The following is a 24,658-nucleotide window of genomic DNA, read 5'->3' on the forward strand; positions in this document are numbered from 1 at the left end:
TTGTATTCCTTTCCCAGTTTTGAACTGGTCAGTTGTTTCATGTCCAGTTCTAACTGCTGCTTCTTGACCCACATACAGGTTTCTCAGGAGACAGGTAAGGTGGTCTGGTATTCCCATCTCTTTAAGAATTTTAGACAGTATGTTGTGATCCACACAGTTAAAGGCTTTAGTGTAGCCAATGAAGCAACAGTACAAATTTCTCTGGAATTCCCTTGCCTTCTCCAACGAATGTTGGCAATTTGATCTCTGATTCCTCTGCCTTTTCTAAACCAGCTTATACATCTGGAAGTTCTCAGTTCACCTACCGCTGAAGCCTAGCTTGAAGGATTTTGACCATAACCTTCCTAGCATGTAACATGAGCACAACTGTACAGCAATTTGAACATTCTTTGGGGTTGGAATGAAAACTGATCTCTTCCAGTCCTGTGGCCACTGCTGTTTTCCAAAGTTGCTGACGTACTGAGTACAGCACTTTAACAGCATCATCTTCTAGGATTTTACATAGCTCAGCTGGAATTCTATTACCTCCGCTAGCTTTGTTCATAGTAATGCTTCCTAAGGCCCACTTGACTTCACACTACAGGATGTCTGGCTCTAGGTGAGTGACTACACCATCATGGTTTTCAGGTCATTAAGACCTTTTTCGTATAGTTCTTCGTATAGTTCTTCTGTGTATTCTTGCCACCGCTTCTTAATCTCTTCTGTTTCTGTTAGGTTGCTTCTGTCCTCACTATCGTGCCAATCTTTACATAAAGTTTTCTCCTGATACCTCCAATTTTCTTGAAGAGATCTCTAGTTTCCCCCATTCTGTTGTTTTCTTCGATTTCTGTGCACTGTTCGTTTAAGAAGGACTTCTTGTCTCTCCTTGCTATTCTCTGGAACTCTGCATTCAGTTGGGTACATTTTTTCCTTTCTCTCCTGCCTTTCAGTTTCTTCTTTCCTCAGCTATTTGTAAAGCCTCTTCATACAACCGCTTTGTCTTCATGCATTTCTTTTTTTTTTTGGTAATGGTTTTGGTCACTGTCTCCTGTACAATGTTAAGAATCTCCATCCATAGTTCTTCAGGCATTGTCTACTAGATCTTATCCCTTGAATCTATTCGATCCTCCACCATAAAATCATATTGGATTGGTTTAGGTCATACCCGAATGGCCTTGTGGTTTTTCCTACTTTCTTCAATTTAAGCCTGAATTTTGCAATAAGAAACTGATGATCTGAGTCACAGTTTGTTCCAGGGCTTCTTTTTGCTAACTGTATAGAGCATCTCCATCTTTGATTGCAAAGAATATAATCAATTTGATTTTGATATTGACAATCTGGGATGGCAACCCCTGGTGGGTCAGACGGAAAAGAATCTGTCTACAATGCAGGAGGCCCAGGTACGATCGCTGGGTTGGGAAGCTTCCCTGGAGAAGAGCATGGCAACCCACTCCAGTATTCTTGCCTGGAGAATTCCATGGACAGAGGAACCTGGCTACAGTCCATGGAGTCCCACAGAGTCAAACATGACTGAGCATGCACAGAGACCATCTGGTGATGTCTATGTGCAGAGTCATCTCTTGCGTTGTTGGAAAAGGGCATTTGCTATGACCAGTGTGTTCTCTTGACAAAACTGTTAGGCTTTGTCCTGCTTCATTTTGTACTCCAAGGCCAAACCTGCCTGTTACTCCAGGTATCTCCTGACTTCCTACTTTTGCATTCCAATCTCCTATGATGAAAAGGACATCTTTTTTTGGTATTAGTTCTAGAAGGTGTTGTAGGTTTTCACAGAACCGGTCAACTTCAGCTTCTTTGGAATTAGTGGTTGGGGCATAGACTTGGATTAGTGTGATACTGAATGGTTTACTTTGTAAATGAACTGAGGTCATTCTGGTGTTTTTGAGACTGTACTCATGTCCTGCATTTTGTACTCTTTTGTTGACTATGAGGGCTACTCCATTTTTTCTAATGGATTCTTGCCCACAGTAGTAGATATAATGGTCATCTGAATTAAATTCACCCTTTCCTCTCCATTTTAGTTAACTGATTCCCAAGATGTCGATGTTCACTCTTGCCATCTCCTACTTGACTACGTCCACTTTACCTTGATTCATGGTCCTAACATTCCAGGTTCTTATGCAATACCGTTCTTTACAACACTGGATTTTACTGCCACCACCAAACACATCTGCAACTGAGCATTGTTTCTGCTTTGGCCCAGTCGCTCCATTCTATCTGGAACTATTAGTAATTGTCCTCAGCTCTTCTCCAGTAGCATACTGGACACCTTCTGGCCTTGGGGGGGATCATCTTCTGGTGTCATATCTTTTTGCTTTTTCATACTGTTCATGGGGTTCTCACAGCAAGAACACTGGAGAACTGGCAAGAATACTAGCTATTCCCTCCTCCAGTGGACCACATTTTGTCAGAACTCTTCACTGTGACCTGTCTGTCTTGGGTGGCCCTGTATGACGTGGCTCATAGCTTCACTGCGTTACATAAGCCCCTTCACCACGACAAGGCTGTGATCCATGAAGGGGATCACAATCAAACACAAATGCAATATAAAGCTGGAACAAGGTAGAAGTAAGAAATCTCAATACTCCAACTTGTGTAGAAAGATATTTTATTCCTAGTAAGGATCAAGATATAAAGGCGTATCAGGCAGTGTACTAGGAACATGAGAAAGGTAACGTGGAAAAGAGCCACAGCACACATAATTATTCACATCTGAATTTTCTTTTTTTGGCCATGCTGCACAGCATGCAAGACCTTACTTCCCTGACCAGGGATTGAACCTGTGCTTACTACAGTAGATGTGCAGAGTCCTAACCACTGGACTGCCAAAGAATTCCCCACAATTGACTTCAAAATATACATCAATTTGTTCTCTTAAAATATAATGCATGATATGAGTAAGAGAACAAAAGGAAGAGGTTAAATAAGTATAAAAGTTTAAATACAAGCCTAGGATCATAGGTGACCTTCACTAAGGATCTAGTTACATAAAGATCTTTTCCCAAAGACAGCCAGTTTAAAGAAGTAAATGTTTTGAGGACATTCATATGTGATTAATTCAATAACTCCTGAGCTGGTGAAAAATGCAAATATGAAAAGATTTTTCTACAGATGAGAAATCGAACTGAGGTTTTCAATTGTTGCTGTTATTTAGTTGTGTCTGACTGTTTTGCAACCCCATGGACTGTAGCCCACCAGGCTCCTCTGTCCATGGGATTTCTCAGGCAAGAATACTGGAGTGGGTTGCCATCTCCTTCTCCAGGGCATCTTCCCCACCCAGGTATCAAATCCTCACTTCCTGCATTAGCAGGTGAATTCTTTATCACCGAGCCACCAGGGAAGCCTCAGGTTTTCAAGAGTGAAACTTAAATGGAGCCAAGTGACTAAAAACAGACAGTTTAGTTGCTGGTATAATTCTCCACAGGCTTCCCAGGTAGCAGTAGTGGTAAAGAACCTGCCTGCCAACTCATGAGACGCTGGTTCGATCCCTGGGTCAAGAAGATCCCCTGGAAGAGGGCATGGCAACCCACTCCAGTATTCTGGAGAATACTGGACAGAGGAGCCTGGAGGATTACAGTCCACAGGGTCACAAAGAATCAGACACGACTCAAGTGACTTAGCACACACACACATAATTCTCTATACCATTTATTCTCTATACCTATAAACTAAGAGCTAAGGAAACATGTCAGCGTTGTTTCTCAAATGTGGGTAACAGGAAATTACTCGAAATTGTTGGTAACAGGACAATTACTAGCAGTGATGGACTCAGCCCTTTCCCCTTCTCCCCCCTACTCAGTCCTCTTCTTACAGTCAAACATCTTAAGAGTTCAGCTTTTTCCTCTCTGATCTCCTCTCCCCTCCAATATGGCTTTTAAGACCCATCAATCACTCCACAAAAAAACTCTCTCTAAGGTCATTGGTGGCCTACAGGTTAATCCATCTAGCATTTACATTCTCAACAGGGGTAACATTATACCCAAGGCAGCAAAAATTGATTCGAGGGAGCAAAACATCTTAGATGTTAAAATAGTTTGTGGCCCTCAAAAAGGTCATAGTACATAAGCAGAAGTATACCATGTCTATTTCTTACCCTAGAAGAAGGCATTCTCCATTTCTTATTCTATGACTTCTCCCTAGGTGACTTTTTGCATACTATCTGCTTCTGTGACCACCCCTATCATCTGTAACTCATTAAGCTCCAGCTCCAGCATAGACCATTCCTCTGAGATTTAAACCTATTTAACTGCCTGCCAGTTTGACATTCCACTTGAGTATCTCAAAGGTATTTCTCTGGGAAAAGGATCCACAGCTTTGGTTTGATTCTCAAGTGAAGAACTACTGCCACACAGCAGTTTCAGAAAGGATCATAACCACAAAAATTGGCAAAACCAACTTAAAAAGTTGATAAAAACAATTACTTTATAAACCTCTCAAATGTCTTTAGAGCTTCTTGCATAAATATACCTTTTAGTTGATACACACAACAGAAACTTAATTAGGTTGGAAATCAAAATGTCAAAATAGGGGTTTTTCCCAGGGCACTGACGTGAATACCATTACAGTGGTTCTCAGGTCATGCTAAACCCAGTGTCAAACTTTCAGTAAAAGAGAATAAGAATATAAAACTCTGCAAATTGATTTGTCAACTTGCTAGACTGAGTGTTTGCATAACAGCAAGTAGATGGCAATATTTACATTTTGAAAAGAATCCTTAAGAGAAAGTGGTATCACAGGCAAAGTTCACTAAAAATATATTCTTATAATTACAACAACTCAAAAACTCTCGTTAGTCATCTTTCATATAAGGTCATGCCACTAATCCTTTACAAAGTTAAACTTTGTAATAGAGATTTAGAACTAAAATTGAAGACTTTTTGGCTCTATGAATTCATACTTCTTGAGCAATCACAGAAATCTGCCAACACTAACACTGTCAAATAAAGGGAAGTCTGCATTCAAGAATAAGAAGTAGCTTTATTTTAGGGGTTAAAAGAGGTGTCTGCCAGAAAAATAACTTCCTAAGGAGATGAAAGAAATCTTCCTCTTCGGTACAACAGGATTAAAGTCTAATCTAGCACAGTCTAAATCTCTGCCTGCCAATCCTGTTTTCCTGTTCAATCTTTTTCTCTCTTTCTTTATTCTGATAGTATTCCTCCTTAGTGATTTCTGAAATCATTACTAAAAATAATGTAATATTTCCTACTGGATGCTCTACTTGAATTTCCTTTAGGCACTTCAAATCCAATTTGCCCCAAACTAATCTTCTCCACCTCTACCTCCTTGCTGGAACATCTGTTTCAAAGCAGTTCATTAGGTAAATAGGCTAAGGGTGGCCTAAGCCATAAACCTGGAACTTATCTTTGAATTCTCTAGCAGTATCTTATCAATTCTATGTCTTTTGCTCTTAAAACTGCCTCCTCCTCACTGCCTCCTGGCCCTGGCTTATAACTTATTGAAGTTACAAACTTCAAAGCAATTAGGTGATGGAATTGAATAAATTCAGGATTGAATCCCAGTTCTGCCACTGTTAAGTATGATCTTTATCTTGGGCAACTTAGTTAACCTCTCTGGGGCTCACTTTCTCATCTGTAAAATAAAAAGAATAATCCCCTAACATCTAGTCTTAGCCATTTTACCCATTCCTCACAATGTGTCTAAGTGGCTCCTGTTTTCAGGATAAAATCCCAAATCCTTCCTATAACATACACAGTTCTTTATACTCTTTCCTCATTTTATAAGGCCTACCTCTTGCCATTCTATTAGCTCCAATCCCATCCACTCAGATGGGTCATGCTCGTTCATGTTACGCCTTTTACAGTGTCAGTCTTTCTGCTGGAGTTCCTACCTTCTCTTGGTCCACTCAGTTCCAGCTGTCTCATGCCCTTCCGCTGACCCTTCACAGCTCAGCCCGGGAAGTCTTCCCTGTGCTGCTATACCAGGACCCCAATTTTAAGTTCAAAACAGTCTCTCTGCTCTCATTCCTTCTTATAGTTTTTTCCTTCTACTGACATTAGAAGAAAGATTTTATTTTACTTGATATTTTTACATTTATGTTGATCAAAGAAATTAGCCTGTAATATTGCTATCTTTTAATATCCAAGACAGGTTGATTTTAAGGTTATACTGGCTTCTATAATTATGTGGCAAGTATTCCTGTTTTCCATTCTCTGGAATATTTTACGTAAAACTTAGTGCTATTTTTTTCCCTTAAATATTTGGCAACTAACATTTATTGAGCATGTACCACATGCCAGATTCTACACTAAGTTCATTTGCCATGTTACCTCATTTAATCCTCACAGCAACTTTCTGAGGTGTATATTCCTCTTATACCTGTTTTATAGAGAAGAAACTAGGACTAATAGAAAGTAACTTTCCCAAAGTCACAAAGCTGGTGGGCAGCAGAGCTAGGACTTGAACACATATCTCCCCAGGTTCTTAATCACATGCTATATTGTCTTGTAATACTTAACATATCACACTATAATTATTCATTTATTTGCCTCTCCATTAGTCAGTGGAATCTATCTACTAAGATCCTTGAAAGATGTGATCATATCTTCCATATTTTGTATGCTTTAAATCTAGCATGTCTACCAATTAATAGATTCTCAGTAAACAGCTGCTAAATGAATAAATGAAGACATATCATTTGATTCTCATAACAACTGGGTGAGGTAAAGTAGTTACTATCAATTCCTATGTAGAAAGCAGGTATATGTTTATTTTAGAATGCTGCTAAAGTGGTTTTTGTCTTTAAGTTAAAACAAATAACCCCCATGCAAAGAAGGGCATACATTTCATTTCTTCAACAGTAAAAAGCAAAAAATAATTTTATATTATTTGCAAACTGTCATTGACAACAGATTTAATGTTCTGATACCATCTGTAAGACAGAGACCTTCATATTTCTTCTGGGGTCAAGAGTATAAATCCAACAAGAAAAAGATTATCCACTGAGAAAATGGCAATAAAACAAAAGCCTTAAGCAGAAAAGCTTTCAAAGAAGGTCAGCAGAACAGCTAAAGAAGAATTCCCCACTGACTATACCATGTGGTAGGCATGTCATAAGAAGATTTAAGGTAGACATAAAATACCCACAGCAGAGATGTCTTGGCTTCAATTAGATGAACTACAATTTCCATTCTGTGTTTTGCCTGATAAGTCTGTAAAAATGCTTATATATGGGCACCACAGAATTCAGATTTTTTTCTTTTTGATGGAGATGAGATCATAATTATGGCAAAATGACTAAATTATAGTATGACAAATCTGGCTTAGATAGGAGAATGGACTTCCTGAGAGCCAATGTCCTTAGATTCTGAAACTATTATCCAGGGTATTATATAATTACAGTCCCAAAGAACATTAAGAATAGAAAAGATCCTTGAACTATTTAAACAGAATTCTGCCTAAAAGCTACCCTACATAACTTCATGAGGATTGTTCCAAGCCTCTCTCTTTTAATCCCAATCCAAAACACACATACACATACACTTTTTTACTGCAGCAGCTTTTGCCAAGTCGCTTTTAGGACAACAATATTATAACATGTCTCAAAGGGGGAAAAAAATGTGAGAATAAAAACATACCAAAGGAACTACTAAACACCTCACAGGAAAACCATTCTCACCAGTGGACTGCCACATAAAAATTTAAGAAGTCTTTGTGGTCTTTATAGCAAAAAAACAAGACATTAATCTAGGGGGCCCTTACTGCTTAGGCTCCCAGAATCATATATATAAATAATAAAAAATTGAAATGCAGAAAGAATAGAAAAAAATTATTTATTTCTCCCAGTGAAAGACAATTCTTAAACATCCTGGAATGTTTAATCACTGTGTTCACCATCATTGTTCTTGCAAAAAGTTTTGCTTCCATTGGGTCCATGGCTTGGGAGAAGTTCAGGGGTAGTTAAGAAGCCGTCCTGGGGAAGAAGGCAGATGCCTGGGCAGAAGCCCTAAGGTCAGGGGCTAATAGGTGAAGCAGTGCCCCTAACAGGCCACCAGGTCTTCTTATTTTAATTTAAAGTAAAATTAATGTTCACGAGAGAAATTAAGTCTATAAATGTTGCTTTCTTATAAAGTTCTTGTCAGGTTGGTACTAAGATTATGTTGGCCTCTACAATTATTTGGGAAGTATTCACTATTTTCCATCCTCTAGAATAGCTTAAATAAACCCCGGTGTTATTTTTTCCCTTAAATATTTGGGATCCCCTAATGCAGACATCTGAGTCTGGATCTAAACTTGAGTTTTTCTTTTTGGTAAGATTTTTTTCAAAAAGTGATTTAATTTGTTTACATTCCATAAATGACTTTTTGTGGGGTTAGTCAGATTTCTATTTCTTCTTGCATTCATTTTGTTATTTTTAAGAGTTTATCTATTTCATCAAAGTGTTCAAATTTTCTAATGTCTTCTTATCAACATTTAATGTTTCCAGGCTCTGTAGTAATGGCTTCTTTTTTATTCCTAATATTGGTAAATGATGCCTTCTTTCAAGTAACAGTTTTAATTCTTCCATTCCAATTTAATGTCTTATTTATTTCTCTTACCTAACTGCTCAGGCTAGGATCTTCCTATACTATGTTGAATAGAAGTGGCAAGAATAGGCATTCTTGTCTTGTTTCTGATCCTAAAGGAAAAGCTTTCAGCTTTTTACCATGGAGTATGATGTCAGCTATGGACTTGTCACATATGGCCTTTATTATGTCAAGGTAAATGTCCTCTATATTCGCTTTGTTGAGAGCTTTTATCATGAATGAATGTTGAATTTTGCCAAGTGCTTTTTCTGCATCTATTGAAACAATCACATGATCTTAATCATTCATTATGTTAATCTGGTGTATCACATTGATTGATTTGTGGATCTGAACCACCCTTGCAATTGTAGAATAAATTCCACTTGATCCTGGTATGCAGTAGTTTCTTAGAAAAATGATCATCCTCTTACCATATAATCTAGCAAACGTACTCATCATTTACCCGAAGGAGCTGAAAATTTATGCCCACACAAAACCTACACATGGATGTTTAAAGCAGCTTTATTATAACTGCCAAATCTTGGGGGAAAACCAAGATATCCTTCAGGAAGTGAATGGACAAATAAACTGTAGTACATCCAGATATTAGAGTATTATTTGTCCATATGTAAAACAGGGTTATGATGTGTCCGTGTAGGTTCACGAGTTGTAACAAATTCACCACTATGGTACAGGACATTGCCAGTGGAGGAAGCAGTCCATGTGTGCGGGTAAGAAGTAAACGGGAACTTTCTGGACTTTCTGTTTAATTGTGCTATGAATCTAAAACTATTCCAAAAAAATAAGTCTATTAAAAAAATATATATATATAACTCTTAACCATCTTTTAACATTGCAACCCAGATCAAAAATAGTTGTTTCCACTACAGATAAGAAGGTAAAACCACTGCCTGACTCTTTCTAAAATTCAGCTTCCAAAATGATCTTAGCAGGTAATTTACAGCTCACAATAAGGATCAAAGAACTTACTTTTCAATTTTCTTCTTATGTTCTTTTTGCCTTTGTTGTTCTTTCACTTGTTCTCTTTCAATATCCATGAAAAGTCGTCTATACCTCAGGTATTGCTTTTGACGCTAAAGAAGAGAAGTAAAAACTTTTAAGACTCTGCTCTCAGAGACTTTCCAAGAAAGGAAAATATCTTTAAACTACTAGCTCAGTATGTTAGGACACAACAAGTTGCTTCCAATCTCACATATACTGATGTCCAAAAGCCATTACCACTACATACCTCTTTCTTGTCTTCCTCTTGACTTACTCCAGACTGAAGTGCCAGGGGAGTTTGAAATTCAGTGTTCAATCTTGATTGATACTCATCACCAACCTGTTAGGAAGTCCAATCACACAAAGTGACAAAACTGCCAAAAGCTAGACCTGTGAACGTTTTTGATAATTTTATCTACTAATTCTTTCCTCCTGCAATCTTGAGCTCAACTAGATTTAAAAAGTTAAATATATATATATATGTATATATATATATAAAAGAATAAAATTTTAAGAAAGAATAAAAGGAATTAATCAAACAAAAACAAAAGACTCAGGTCAAAGACATGGATGAATTCATGACAAATCAAAATGTTCAGAAGCCTTCTAAAATAGTCACTTGAAATCATTCTATTATGACTGTGTGCTTGGGATCAAATATAGGATATAAAATTAGATCTCTTACTATCTCATATCTATAATAATTTTCAATTTGTACACATTCTTGATGGTGTGAATTTAGAGAATAAAAGTTTGAAAGAAAATATTATAGCAATCAGCTGTCATGGCAGGGAAGAAACTAGAGCTTATTTTCTCCTAAAGTACTAGGAAAGCCTGTTGACATAATTTAGTATACTTACTTTGACATTATATGGTTCAAATTATGATCTCTAACTTTTAGAAATACAAGTTTTAAATTACATTGATCTTTTTAGCTTAAAAGTTATTTATCAAAAAGAAGTTATTTATCTGTTAGCAAAGTTGCAAGATACAAGCTCAGTATGCAAAAATCAATTACATTTTTATGTACTTGCAATGAACAATTTGAAAATGAAATTAAGGGTAAAATCCATATAATACACCATCAAAACACACCTTAGGAATAAATTTAATAAAAGATATAAATTATATACACTGAAACCTACAAAAACATGTTAAACGAAATAAAAGATCTAATTGAGTGAAAAGACATCTCTTGTTCACGAATCAGAAGACTTAATACTGTTAAGATGGCAAATGAATCAACAGATTTAATGTCGTCTGCATCAACATTTAAGTTGATGGGGCTTCCCTGGCAGTCCAATGGTTAATATTTCACCTTCTAGACTTCCCTGCTGGCGCAGTGGTTAAAACTCCACCTGCCAAAGCAGGGGACATGAGTCTGACCCTTGGTCTAGGAATATTCCACATGCCACAGGCAACTAAGTCCATGCCCCACAACTACTCAGCCCACGCTCTAGAGCCTGTGTGCCACAACTACTGAAGCCTGCACACCCAGAGCTTGGGCTCTGCAGCAAGAAAAGCCATGGCAATGAAAAGCCTGTACACCACAACTAGACAAAGCCTTCCTGCAGCATTGAAGACTCACCTTCCAATGCAGGAGATGGGGGTTCGATCCCTGTTCAGGGCACTAAGATCTCACAGGCCTTGCAGCACAAAAACCAAAGCATAAGACAGAAGCAATATTGGAAAGAAAAAAAAAAAAAAAAAACCTCAAAAAAGACTTCAAAAATGGTCCACAGAAAAAAAAACCTTAAAAAAAATTCAGTTTACTTCTCTGTAGAAGTTGACAAGGTAATCCTTAAATTCACATGAGGGACCCAGAATAGCTGAGACGATCTTGAAACAGAGAACAAAGGTGGAGAACTCATTCTTTTCAATTCAAAACTTATTTAAAAAAATAAGCTGCACTAATCAATGCAGTGTGGTATAGCGTAAGGACAGACCCACAGATCAGTGGAATAGAACTGGTAGTTCTATTATAAACTCGTATTTACAATCAACTGATTTTTGACAAGAGTGATGAGAACTCAGTGGGTAAGAAGAGTCTTTTCAACAAATGATGTTGGGTCACCCTGGATACCCACACGCAGAAAAGAATGAAACTGGACCCCTACCCAACACCATACATGAAGATTAATGTAAAGTGGATCACAGACCTGAATGCAAGGGATGTAAGACTCTTAGAGAAATACAAAGGTGATGGTTTCTTAGATATGACATCAAAAGCACAAGCCACAAAACAGTAAATAATATGGACTTCATCAAAATTAAAAACTTCTGTGCTGCAAAAGAAACCACTTACAAAGTGAAAAGACAACCCTTAGGACAGGAGAAAACACTTGCAAATCACAAAATAAATAAGGGTACTATGTGTAAAATATATTAAGAACTCACATAACTTAATAATCAAAAGACAAATAATCCAATTAGAAATTGGGCAGAGGACTTTAATAGTTTTCTAAAGAAAATACACATATGGCCAATAAGCACATGAAAAGATGCTCATCATTAATCATTAAGAAAATGCAAACCAAAACCACAATGAGATATTATTGCATACCCATTAAGAGAGCTATAATTAAAAAGACAAAAGACAATAACAAGTGTTCGTGAGGATGTGGAGAAACAGAAACCTCATAATACTGCTGGTAAGAATGAACAGCACTGTGCCACTTTGGAAACCAGTTTGGCAGTCCCTCCCCAAAGGTTAAGCATATGGATACCATAAGTCTCAGCAATTTCCCTCCTACTTATACATCCAAGGAAAATGGAAACACGCATCACAGAAAAACATACAAACAAATGTTCACAGCAGCACTATTCACTATTAATAGTCAAGAAGTAGAAACAATCCAAATGCCTATCAACTAATGAATGGATAAATAAAATATGCTACATACATACAATGGAATATTATCCAACAAATACGAATGAAGCATTGCTACCTGCTGCGAGGTCTATGAACTTGGAAAACATTATGCTAAGTGAAAGAACTCAGTGATAAAAGGCCATTCTATGATCTCTTTTATACAAAATGTCCAGAATAGGCAAATCTAGAGAGACAAAAAGTAGACTAATGGTTGCCTAGGGCTGGGGATGGAGGTAAGGGGCAAAAGGGAATGAAAGCTTGTTAAAGGTATGTGACTTCTGGGCAGTGATGAAATATTCTAGGAGTGACTATGGTAAAGCTTGCACAACATTCTGAATATAGTAAAAACACCGAATTGTATATTTTCAATGGGTTACCTGTATGGTATACAAAGCAGCCAGGCTTCATTATTTGACTAGTCCTTATTTGTGAATTTGCCTATTCACCAAGATGTATTTGTTATCACAGAATTAATGCTCACAGTGCTTGTGGTCACCTCTAGACATGAACAGTGTTGTGAAAAATCTGAGTCATCAGATGGACATGCTGCCAGCTAAGGTCAAACACTGTGATGCTCTGCCTTCTTGTTTCAGCCTTCATACTGTAAACAAGTATCCTTTCAAATGTACATTGAGTGCAAAGCTTTTTGCATTTTTGTGCTTTTTTTGTTGATTATGCTATTTAAAACACCCCTCAAGCACAGTGCTCAAGTACTACCTAGTGTTTTTAGCATAAGAAGGTTGTGATGTGCCTTATGGAGAAAATACGTCTATTAAATAAGCTTCATTCAGGCATGAGCTATAGTGCCGTTGGCCCTGAGTCCAATGTTAATGAATCAACAATACATACTAACAAGGTGTCTACACAGAAATTCACACAAAACAGTTAAGCAATGGTTCAGTATTGACTAAAATTCAGTTGCGCTATTTATGGCAAGTTTATAGAACATAACTATTATGAATAAAGAGAACTGACTATATACCTCAATAAAGTTTGTTTGTTACAGATAAAATCTAAAAACAATATGTAGCAAAAGGTTAATGGTGGCTATCTCTGTAATTTGGGGTCTTTCTTCCTTTTTATTAATTATTTACTTTTTGCTGTAATAAAAATGAAACTATTTTTTCTGCTTTCATAAAAGTAAGAAAGGACTTCCCCAGTGGTCCAGTGGTTAAGAATCCGCCTGCCAATGCAGGAGACACAGGTTTGATCCCTGGTCCAGGGAGATTCCACGTGCTGTGGAGCAGCTAAGCCCCGTGCATCTCAACCACTGAAGCCCATGCCCCTAGAGCCTGTGCACCACAAGAGAAGCCACCACGATGAGAAGCCAGCACTCCACAGCACCAGAGAGCCTGCGTGCAGCAACGAAGACCCAGTGCAGCCAAAGAATAGGAAAAAACATTTTTTTAAAGTAAGAAAAATTGGACTTCCAGCACCGGCCAACGAGTAAGCCCATTCTGAGCCTCTAGCTCTCTCTCACTGATTCTAAGTAAAAATTGTAGGAAATGTGGCTCTAAGTATCTGGAGAGTATATGGGTGGGGTACCCTGAAGAGGGGTGAGTTTGGAACGCTACTCAATACTCAAAAAGAATCTAAACCACGAGGAGGAGACGCAGCGTTCTCTCCTGAGCGTGAAACTGGCTTTTGGTGTTGCTTCTGCAGCTGCTATTAGCCATTGATGATCGTTCTTCTTTTCCTTTTTGGAGATGAAGAGGGAGAGAATGTAGTCTGAGTGGCTTCGAAAAAAAAAAAAAGAATCTAAAAAAGAATGCAGATATGTATATGCATGACTGAGTCACTTTGCTGTGACACCTGAAACTAATATAACATTGTAAATCAACTATAATCCAATAAAAATTAATTTAAAAAAAAAGAGGAGTGAGTCAGAAAAGTGGATTCCTTAATTCTGTGTATGAAATGGCACACACCCCAGAATCACCCCTGAGCTGTGCTGCCTGGGATGGACTTAATGGAGTATAAAGAAGGCTTTGAGAACTGAACTAACATTGGAGCTGCTGTTCACAGAAGATGAGAGAGAACTTGGAGCCTGAACTTAACCAAGTCAACTGCCTGCTAGAACAAAAAAAGGAACGTTCTTCAGGGGATTTTAACAAAAAGTCAGTCTCACATTATAATGTTCAAAACTGGACCCAGAAGAAAAACATGGAAAGCGAATCCAGAATATGGATCCAAAGAAAGACAACTCTAGGATGGGACATTCCTGGTGGTGCAGTGGTTAAGACTCCCCACCCCCAATGCAGGGGGCCTGGGTTTGATACCTGGTCAAGGAACTAAGATCTTGTGTACCACCCAGTCAAAAAAATTAAAAAAAAAAAAAAAAAAAAAAAGACAATTCTTCCTCTGAGACTAGTAGAAACAAGTAAGAATGACAAAAGAGTAAATGGTCAAGGGAGTTATTGAATTATGGCCTCTTTTTTAATGAAAATCAGAAAGTATAGGGGTGCAGAAAGAACTTTATGGAATATTTAAGGTTTGGAGTTATCAGTGTGGGCCATGTGTGAGGGAACTAACAAGTGGCAACTAGGAAAAACACTAAGCAGCACTGGGGATCCAGTAAAACCCTACGTATGAATGTGTATAAATCTACACCATTAAAGAGGTTTTTTTTTTTTTTTACAATAAACCTGGATTATTCAGGAGTCTGAAAGATGAAAGGACTGATCTAGGATTTTCAGGGCTGGTGTGACAGAAGGACAAGAAGAAGAGATTCTGACTATTAAAGTGGCACCCTGAATCAAACAGTCAGGATTAGGTACCCCTCTTCTTGCTCAGTTAATGGCCTATCCATTCTCTACCACTAATTACGTTGCTTCATAATTATCGCTTATTTGCCAGTCTCTCTTCTTCAGACGGTCTGAAATTTGAGTGCTAAGTCTTATTCACAGCTATATCTTTAATATTTAAAACCTAAACAATGGCTAACATCAAACTGGTGCTCAATAAACTGGTCAGTTTGATTGACTGACCAATTCTTTCTAAACAGACTTAGCAAGAGGCAAGCAGGTACTAGGCACCAAGCTAAAGGCTGTCCACACTCCAATAAACAAAACAGGTGCACTCTCTCTCTTCATAAAGCTTACAGACTACTGGAAGACATGGAAGTAAGTAATTACCAACTGTCTTGTGTATAGAGAAGGAAACAGAATGCAGGGACAGAGGAAAAACACAAAAGGGGAGGAGGCCTAATCTTGATAAGGTGATCAGAGAAGTTGAAGCTGAAACCTAAAGGATGAGAAGGGACCAGCTTCGCAAAGAAAAAAAGAGAAGCCTCTCAAAAAGAGGAAAAAAATATGTAAAGGACCGGAAGTAGAAAGGGCTTGTAGAATACAGAAATGGTGATGCAGAATAAAACACAACAGCCTTCCCTTAGGCCAACCTTAGACCCGAACCAAAAATAACAAAGAAGCTGCAGCTTAGTCTGAAAAGCTCAGCCCAAGTCCTTCTTTCTGCCTTTCTTCCTCCTTTTCTAAAAGGACCAAGGGAAAATTTCTCTTTCTCTCTTTCATACATTCTAACAATGCTGGTTGCCTGAAGGCTCTGTTTCTAAAGTAACAAAAAACCACGAGTTAAAAATTATGCAGACAGTGTAAAATTCTGATGGAAATAAACTAGACTTCAGCCATAGGGAAAGCTTAGTAGGCCAGAGTACCATAACATTTTCTTGGAAAACATAACCCTAACAAGTTCCAGCCTAAATGTCTTAGTGATCCTGCCTTGTGCTCTACCAGGCTCCTGATGGGGATCTAGTCCTGGCTGTTGGGTGCAAGATCCTCCTGACCCCGACCCTTCAGAAACCACTTACTTCTTCCCTTCTCATAAAAGAAGAGACACTAAAAACACACCTTTTATAAGAGAATACACATGTAAAAAACACAATTTTCCCAATAGGCAACAAGTGTTTCTGACAAGACCCTAGCCTTCAAGGAGTAATCGTAGGTCAGGACAGGTTTCACACACCACGAAATAAACCAAGAACCTGCTTTTTGCTCAGCCTTACTGTTCCCAGCTCAGTAGGTACCTATGACCCTCTCTAAATTCCACTGCTCACACTCAACAGTCTGCTCTACCTGTCTTCTGCTGGAAGCCTCTCTCTGCTGCTTGGGTGCAAGATGCTGATGGCCATCCAGAAGCAAATCTTCCTGCCATCTTTCAGCTGTTTCAGCAGATGGCTGCTGTATGGAGCATAAGCTCTGAAAGATACAAAGGGTTCACCAAATTGCATAAGTAGTGACACGACGCTTGTGAAAATACTTTAGGCTGCAGGGATAGCCCTGATGTAATCTAAACCCGTCACAAGAATCTGATGCATTAAAGCATGAAAGCAGACACTACACTTCTTGCCACTACTGTAGATCTTAACTGTATCTGCGAAGAAATCCTAAGTTTCTCTATTGGTAAAACAAGGATAACAATAGCATCGATCTCCCAGGGTTATTTTGAGAGTTTAATGAGACAACGGATACAAAGTTCTAGAACCACTGTGGCTATGGTAAATGTTTAACGAATTTAAGCTGTTATTCATAATGACACTAATAACATTACTATTAATAAGAGATAACACTATCATCATTGCTTGCTAGCAGCGCAGCTCTGGCAAGCCCCTATCAAACTCTCACTAATTGACTTTCTGCTGCTTACTCTTCACTACACTAAGCTCTACCTGCTCTCTGGCAGAGACTGGCTCCTGGATGTCACGAATGACACATTCACAGTGCTCCAGAAATAGCTCCTTTCTCCATTTCTCATCTGTCATATTATGCGAGGCCTGCCCGTAGTTCCTGTGCTAAAAGAAAAGAAACCTTGAACAACCGTCCAAGAAGTAGCATCAGGCCAGGGCCCTAGCAAAAGCTTCAGTGAAGAGGCCAGAACCAGTCTCAACAGGGCAGAACAGCCACAGAACAAGAGGACATTATACCTTTGCCCGTTGTTACTGACCTTAACACTAAACCCCTGAAGCAGTTACGACTTTGCCCTGCCAATGTGGAATTCAAACCTAAGGAATCTACTATCACTTACTCCCCACTATATTCTGTTCTACTTACTCGCTTGGAAAAGCTAGGTCTTGAACACGGGGTGAGACATACCAACCACACTCCAGAAGCAATTCCTCTTCCAAGCTCCCATTTCTTGAAACATGAGGGTTGCTTAACACACTTGCTCTAATGGAACAACAAAATACGAAACTAATTGAGCAAAGATAATAGGTTAGTAGTGCACACTTCACTGACAACCCAAAATAATGATACTAGGGGAGGATAATTTAACAGGTGTGTGCATGTGTGTATTTAATATAAAATTTCCAAACATACATCAAAGTAGAAAAAAAAATAGTATAAGGAATCCAAAGATACCCATCACCCAGTGTCAGCAATTAGCAACATCATGTTTTTTCATATATCTTTTCTCCCACATTTTTCCTAGAGTATTTGAAAGCAAATCCTAGATTATTCTGGTTTTTTTTTTCTTTTTTTTGCATGGGGTAACTCTTTATTCAACAATACATTTAGAATAAGATAAGGCAACAAGAAAATATCTTTATAAAATTGCCAACATTTTCTCAGGTAAAGCCAGGAAACAAGCTTAAGGACGCCTACTCAATGTCCCCAATAATTCCATGTACAAACACTAGAAGTGGTGCAGTCTGGGAAGTTTTGAGTGGCAAACAGCTTGTTTTGTTCATTATCATAATTGGTCTGCAAACTGGATGTCTGGCTTTGGTGTACTGCTTCAGCTGCCCAAGAGTAGAATTCCTTCAATGTACAGAAGACTAAATGTCCAAACCCAAATTTACTGAAGGACTTGAGTTTACCAAGAACTATTTACTGACAACCAATCAATATTATATAAGTAAAATCTATCTCTTATTTGGCCCAAATGACAGACATATGCTTTGTCACCTGGACTTTCTTTAGATCTGACACAGTTTGAAATAACTGATGACATCATACTCTTAGCCTAATGCCAGAAGCTTTAATTCTATGCAGCCTACACACAAGCTAGCTTGACAAGCTCTAGCCCAAATCTCAGTTCAGTCCCTCAGTCATGTCCGACTCTTTGTGACCCCATGGACTGCAGCACGCCAGGCCTCCCTATCCATCACCAACTCCCTGAGTTTACTCAAACTCATGTCCATTGAGTCAGTGATGCCATCCAACCATCTCATCCTCTGTTGTCCCCTTCTCCTCCTGCCTTCAATCTTGCCCAGCATCAGGGTCTTTCCAATGAGTCAGTTCTTTGCATCAGGTGGCCAAAGTATTGGAGTTTCAGCTTCAGCAGCAGTCCTTCCAATGAATATTCAGGACTGACTTCCTTTAGGATGGACTGGTTGGATCTCCTTGCAGTCCAATGGACTCTCAAGAGTTTTCTCCAACACCACAGTTCAAAAGCATCAATTCTTCAGCACTCAGCTTTCTTTATAGTCCAACGCTCACATCCATACATGACTACTGGAAAAACCATAGCTTTGACTAGATGGAACTTTGTTGGTAAAGTAATATATCTGCTCTTTAATATGCTGTCTAGGTTGGTCATAACTTTTCTTCCAAGGAGCAAGCGTCTTTTAATTTCATGGCTACAGTCACCATCTGCAGTTACTTTTTTAGAAAGTAGACAGTGTTCCCACTGTCTTCTGCTCTACCTGCTCTCCAGGGGGAGAGGGGTGGTCTTACATTTTAGGTTTAATACACTGATGACACCCCAGCGTCAATTCATCTTTCTTCTCGCATTAGAGATGACCGTTGCTTCAGAAATACATTTAAAAGAAACAACAAAAACAGAAAGCATATCATCTAACCAGGGCCACATGCTAACCTTAACACTCTGGGCTTCAGTGAGAACGCCAGGAAAATGGTACCACATGAGGGTATTCTGATACATTTTAGTTTGAACAAGGATGTTAAACTTTTAACCCAACTCTATAGATCTTAATTTTTAATCCCGAAACATTCACAGTACAGTCTGACAACCCCCTCAAAATTTAAGTAATTTAGAATCTGCTAATTCCCCTACACTGTTCATGTAAGAGCAGTATACCTGTGGGAACAATGCCTCACCAAAAGTTATAGCATAATCTTAATAAATTAAAATAGTCTGATTCCACAATAAGAATACAAGTGTGATTTATCAGCCTTCTGAATGACAGAACTGCTTTGATTGATACAGTCCACTAAACAAGGGTCTGATTCTATATTTCACATTACCAGTTGTTGGAAATGTGTAAAATCCAGTTGCTTTATTTTCCATCTATCTCTTTTTTTTTTCTGCAGGATGGGGAGGAGGGGCACACCTCAGAGCATGTGCGATCTTAGCTCCCCAATCAAGGACTGAACTGCACCCCTTGCAGAGGAAGTGCAGAGTCTCAACCACTGCAATAGTGTTGTCACTCAGTCGTGTCCGACTCTGTGACCTCATGGACTGTAGCCCGCCACGCTCCTCTGTCCAAGGGTTTCTCCAGGCAAGAATACTGGAGTGGGTTGCTACTTCCTCCGCCAGGGGATATTCCCAACCCAGGCACAGAACCCAAATCTCTCGCATTGCAGGCCGACTCTTTACGGTCTGAGCCACAATGGAAGCCCACTGGGCCGCCAGGGAAGTCCCCCATCTATATCTTTTTGATTGAGCTCTACCTGATCTCTGATGGAGGCCTGGTCCTGAAGTTTAGGAGGCAGATACTGATAACTTGCCAGAGAAAAGTCTTTTCTCTTCTCACTCATCATATCACAATACGTCTCCTTGAAGCATACCTTCTAAAAGACAAAAAAAGCATAAATTGTCAATTGTTCAATGGGAGTAACATGATAGAAATAATAGTCCAGGCTTTACTAGGAGCCTTACAGTAATTTTTTCAACTCCAGATGTGAAACAATATGGAATAAAACACAAACCGCACTTCTTGAAATCTATCTGAGAACAATCTTGGAAAGCTCCAAACTAAGCCCAAACAACACATTTCCTCATGTTCTCTCCTTTTTCTGCTCTACCTTGCCACCGATGAAGGCCTCATCTTCATGCCTGTGTAAAAGATCCTGACAGATTTCCACAGGAAACACCTCTCCCCGACTCCTACCTATCAACATTGATACTGCTGGCTTCAAATCTGCTTTCCAAAAAAGAACAAATATAAAATAGCAATTGTTCAGTTAAGAAACACAAGGTAATCAATAATACTTTAGGTTGCAGTGAGAATTCAGAAGTTAACTGAGGCCATCATCTTACAGAATAAGTTAATACACTATACTCTATGCCACATAAGCCTAGCCACAGACCTAAGTAATTTACTTCCTGATGATCCCTTTCTTTTCCTCTTATTCTAATCAATCTTTGCTGGAGGGCTGGCCTTGGGACCTGGGTTAAAAATACTGTTGGACACTTGTGGTCTACTCTTTTTTCCCATCTTTCAGCTCTCAAAACAGATGATAGCTGTGAGAAATACTTTACCTAATGAAGAAAGTTTTTTTAAAAAGTAAATTGTCCAGACAGGGGTAATATGTTGCTGCTAAGAATTTTAACACTTAATAAGAATGCTGGACATGTGAGAAATCAATCAGGCAAGTTATTTTTTCCCCAACTACGACTCTCTAAATCAGCTGCAATAGTTCTTGCAAATCCCACTACAAGCCTTAACATGCTTATTTCTTTTTGTTGTATCTTCTTTCCACTTTATTTTACCTGATCGCTGGGTAGAAAATCCTGGTCCTGACATTTGTGTTGAATATTCTGGTCTTTGGGGAGAACACGCTGGTCTCTGGGTAAAACACACTGGTCTTTGGGTAGAAAATCTTGGTCTTTGGGTAGAAAATCCTGGTCCTGACATTTGGGTAGAACATTCTGGTCTTTGGGGAGAATGTGCTGATCTGTGGGTAGAAAAGTCTGATTTCGGAGTGGAAAATCTTGTACTTCCAACGCAATATCCCCATCTTCTAATCCAATAGTCTGGTCTTTCAGCATAACACTCTTAGTTTTTGTCTTAATGGCCTGGGCTTTGGGCTCAACAGTGTGGCCTTCCAGATTGATATGCTGGGTATTGAGCCTCGGCTCACAGCGCTGGGCTTCCCACTCAACATCGAGGACACTTGTCAAATCCCCCGGGGCTTCTGGAAGATAATCCTGGGCTTCCGGCAAAACGTCCTGATGTAACTGCTTTACTTCTTCCTCTTCTATCACATCAAATAGTGGGGTTTTGAACTGGACTTTCTAAAAGTGAACAGAAACATTGAATATAGAATGCCAAGTAGCAGTAACACTCAGGTTTTCTGTGAGATTCCTAAAATAATCTTAAAAGTATGGTAGTCAAACAAACTACTAAGATAAAATGCAAAATTACAGTCTTTGCTCAACTCAACAGAACCTGAATCTACAAGACCAAACCAGGCACAAGAATACCAACAGCCCAAGTCCAAATCATAATTACTTTCATTTCTACTATACCATCTCCCTTCCCTCCGCTTTACCTGAACTCTGCTGAAAGGTATATCTTTGTCTTCAGAAAAGAGATCCTCCTGGTCCCCCCAAGACAAATGCTTTTTCCCTTTCTTATCTATCATAACAGATGAAGATTCCTCAGGTTCCTAAAGAACATACAAACAAAAATGGAAAAACAAACAAACAAACAAATGTATCTATTACAGGTAGAAACAAGAATGCATGTAAAAGAATCAAGTTAGAATTCTTCCTCACACTATATATAAAAAATAACTCCAAATGGATTATAAGAGCTAAAATTATAAAATTCTTAGAAAAACACATAGAATTAAGCAATGGTTTAATAGATAACTACACCACAGCACAAGCAGCAAAAGAAAAAGATAAATTAGACTACACCAAAACTAAAAATTTTGTGCTAAAAAATGACAGCATTAAGAATGTGAAATCAATATTTACATTGATGACAATGTTGATGGAATTTCATTGTTACATTGATGGAATGTCAGTCTTGTAAATATGGTTTTGGAAACAGAAATTTTTTATTGTTTTAAAAATATTTGTATTTTGGTAATTTTTTTTTTTGATGAATTGGTGGAGAGTCATTTGAGGGCCTTTAAACTGCTTACAAAAAGGTGGGATTTTTGTATAGTGGATAAAATGAGTAATTGAAAATGTGTCCATAGAAATCAAAGGTAAGTGGGGTCTTTGTGAGTTGAGGAGTAGTTTTAATGTAGAAAGATATATTTACAATGAGTCTAAAATTTCAAAAGAATTGGAGAAAAAAATCTATTATGAGAATAAAGCAGTGACATGGTTAATTTGGAACTTCTGTTCTTACACCAATGAAGGAAGGTACCCCAATAAAGAGGCTTCTCGCACATATACACACACACAAAAAATGAAATAACAACCCAGAGAATGGGAGAAAATAGTTGCAAATCATGCAACTTTAGGGATTTGCATTCAGAATATATAAAGAATTCTTGTTACTGTTTATTCGCTAAGTAGAGTCCGGCTCTTTTTGCAACCCTCTGGACTGTAGCCCGCTAGGCTCCTCTGTCCATGGGATTTCCCAGGCAAGAAGACTAGAGTGGGTTGCCATTTCCTTCTCCAGGGGATCTTCCCAACTCAGAGATCAAAGCTGTCTCCTGCACTGCAGGTGGATCCCTTATGGCCGAGCCACAGGGAAGCCCAAAGAATTCTTACAACTTGATAATAAAAAGACAACACAACTTAAAAATGGCACTGCATTTGAACACAGATTTTTCTTCATGAGAGATAAACAAATGGGCAATAAGCACATGAAAAGATACTCACGACCACTAGTCATCAGGAAAATACAAACTGCAAGTATGGTGCGATACCACTCCAAACCTACTCAGGAGGCTATGAAAAGATGGGCAACAACAAGGACTGAAGAGGATGTGGACACACTGGAAGCCTCATACGTTGCTAATGGAAAACAACTTGACAGTTCCTCAAAATATTAGGCACAGAGTCACCATGTGACCCAGAAACTCCATAACTAAAGAAATGAATGTTCACACAAATACATGTAACTGCTTATAGCACAATTATGCATAAAAGCTAAGTGGAAACAATCCAAATGTCTATTAACTGATGAATGGATATACCAAGTATAATATACTGATGTACTGATACATGCTACAAGGTGGATGAACTCTGAATACATTAAGCAAAGTAAAAGAAGTCAGTCGCAAAAGCCCCATTTTATATTATTCCATTTATATGACACACACATTTACATGAAATGCCCAGAATAAGCAAATCTATAGAGACAGAAAGTAGTTTAGTGGTTGTTTAGTACTGGGGATAGAAACAGGAAGGGACTAGGGAGTGACAGTTAGTGGGTACAGTGTTTCTTTTAGGGACAATGAGAATCTTCTGAATTAGACTGTGGTGATTGTTGCACCACCCCCCTCCAGTACTCTTGCCGGTAAAATCCCACGGACAGAGAAGCCTGTCAGGTTACACTCCATGGGATCGCAAAGAGTCAGACATGACTGAGCAACTTCACATGATGGTTGCACAATCCTGTGAATATACCAAAGGGTACTCTGAAGGGTACACTTTAAAGTGGGTGAATTGTGTGGTATGTGAATTATAGCTCAATAAAACCGTTAGAAAAAAAATTATTGGATATTATAATCCCAATACTTAAGTCCATCCTTAATTATGTATGGTTAGTTCTAACAGGGTGTCTTTTTACCCCTCTACTCTTTATATTTACCTACCTGATCATCCATAAATTTCTGGTAATCTGCAGGAGTTAAAAGACCTTGATGGACCTCCAAGGGCAGTTCTCCTCTTATGCCTATATTTATCCTGGTAAATGATGGCTTCCTACAAAGTGCTTTCTGCAAAAAAGAAAAATTAATACAAATACAAACCGTTATGAGCAATATACTCATAACACTGAGTTGAGTTTTTGTGAAATATCTGATACAATCTTAGCAGGTAACAGTAATCTAGTACAGAACAGAGAGTTCTATTTCAAGTATACAAACAAATCATTTACATAACAAACGTTAGGAGTGAAATAAGATGGTAGAAGAATATTTTAACTTACTTTACAATTTGCCCCTATCCTAGCCAGTAACAACTTCAGAAGGCTTATAATTTTGTCTTGGTGATCTAACAGTGGGCAAACAAAACTATTTTCTACGTGTATCTCTAAATCTAGTACAACATTAACAACCAGACAGATTCTAATATCAGTAAAAATAAGTCTAACAAGCAAATGAAATCAGAGCTCAACTGGGTTATAGGTGGTTCTCCTTTCTGACTGGCAGATTCCTCC

The 24,658-nt window shown here is 38.4% G+C and overlaps 1 protein-coding gene and 1 pseudogene across 6 annotated transcripts in view; one reads left to right on the top strand and one right to left on the bottom strand.

Moving 5' to 3' along the window:
- Positions 1-24,658, bottom strand: part of CCDC15 (coiled-coil domain containing 15) — a 53,109-nt gene that overhangs the window by 17,353 nt on the left and 11,098 nt on the right. For 5 of the 6 annotated variants that reach the window (XM_061167350.1, XM_061167331.1, XM_061167365.1 and 2 more), the window contains 8 exons: positions 24,093-24,215; positions 21,864-21,980; positions 21,082-21,606; positions 20,040-20,159; positions 17,457-17,573; positions 16,482-16,604; positions 9,769-9,861; positions 9,510-9,613 (listed from right to left, as the gene is read on the bottom strand). In XM_061167350.1, coding sequence (XP_061023333.1) covers positions 9,510-9,613; positions 9,769-9,861; positions 16,482-16,604; positions 17,457-17,573; positions 20,040-20,159; positions 21,082-21,606; positions 21,864-21,980; positions 24,093-24,215 — 1,322 coding nt within the window. The remainder of the gene's footprint in view (positions 1-9,509; positions 9,614-9,768; positions 9,862-16,481; positions 16,605-17,456; positions 17,574-20,039; positions 20,160-21,081; positions 21,607-21,863; positions 21,981-24,092; positions 24,216-24,658) is intronic. The other variant, XM_061167358.1, reaches the window with a different exon arrangement.
- On the top strand, positions 13,952-14,130 carry LOC133041007 (small nucleolar RNA U3; annotated as a pseudogene).

Source organism: Dama dama, chromosome 2, assembly GCF_033118175.1.
Source record: "Dama dama isolate Ldn47 chromosome 2, ASM3311817v1, whole genome shotgun sequence".
Taxonomy (NCBI): Eukaryota; Metazoa; Chordata; class Mammalia; order Artiodactyla; family Cervidae; genus Dama; species Dama dama.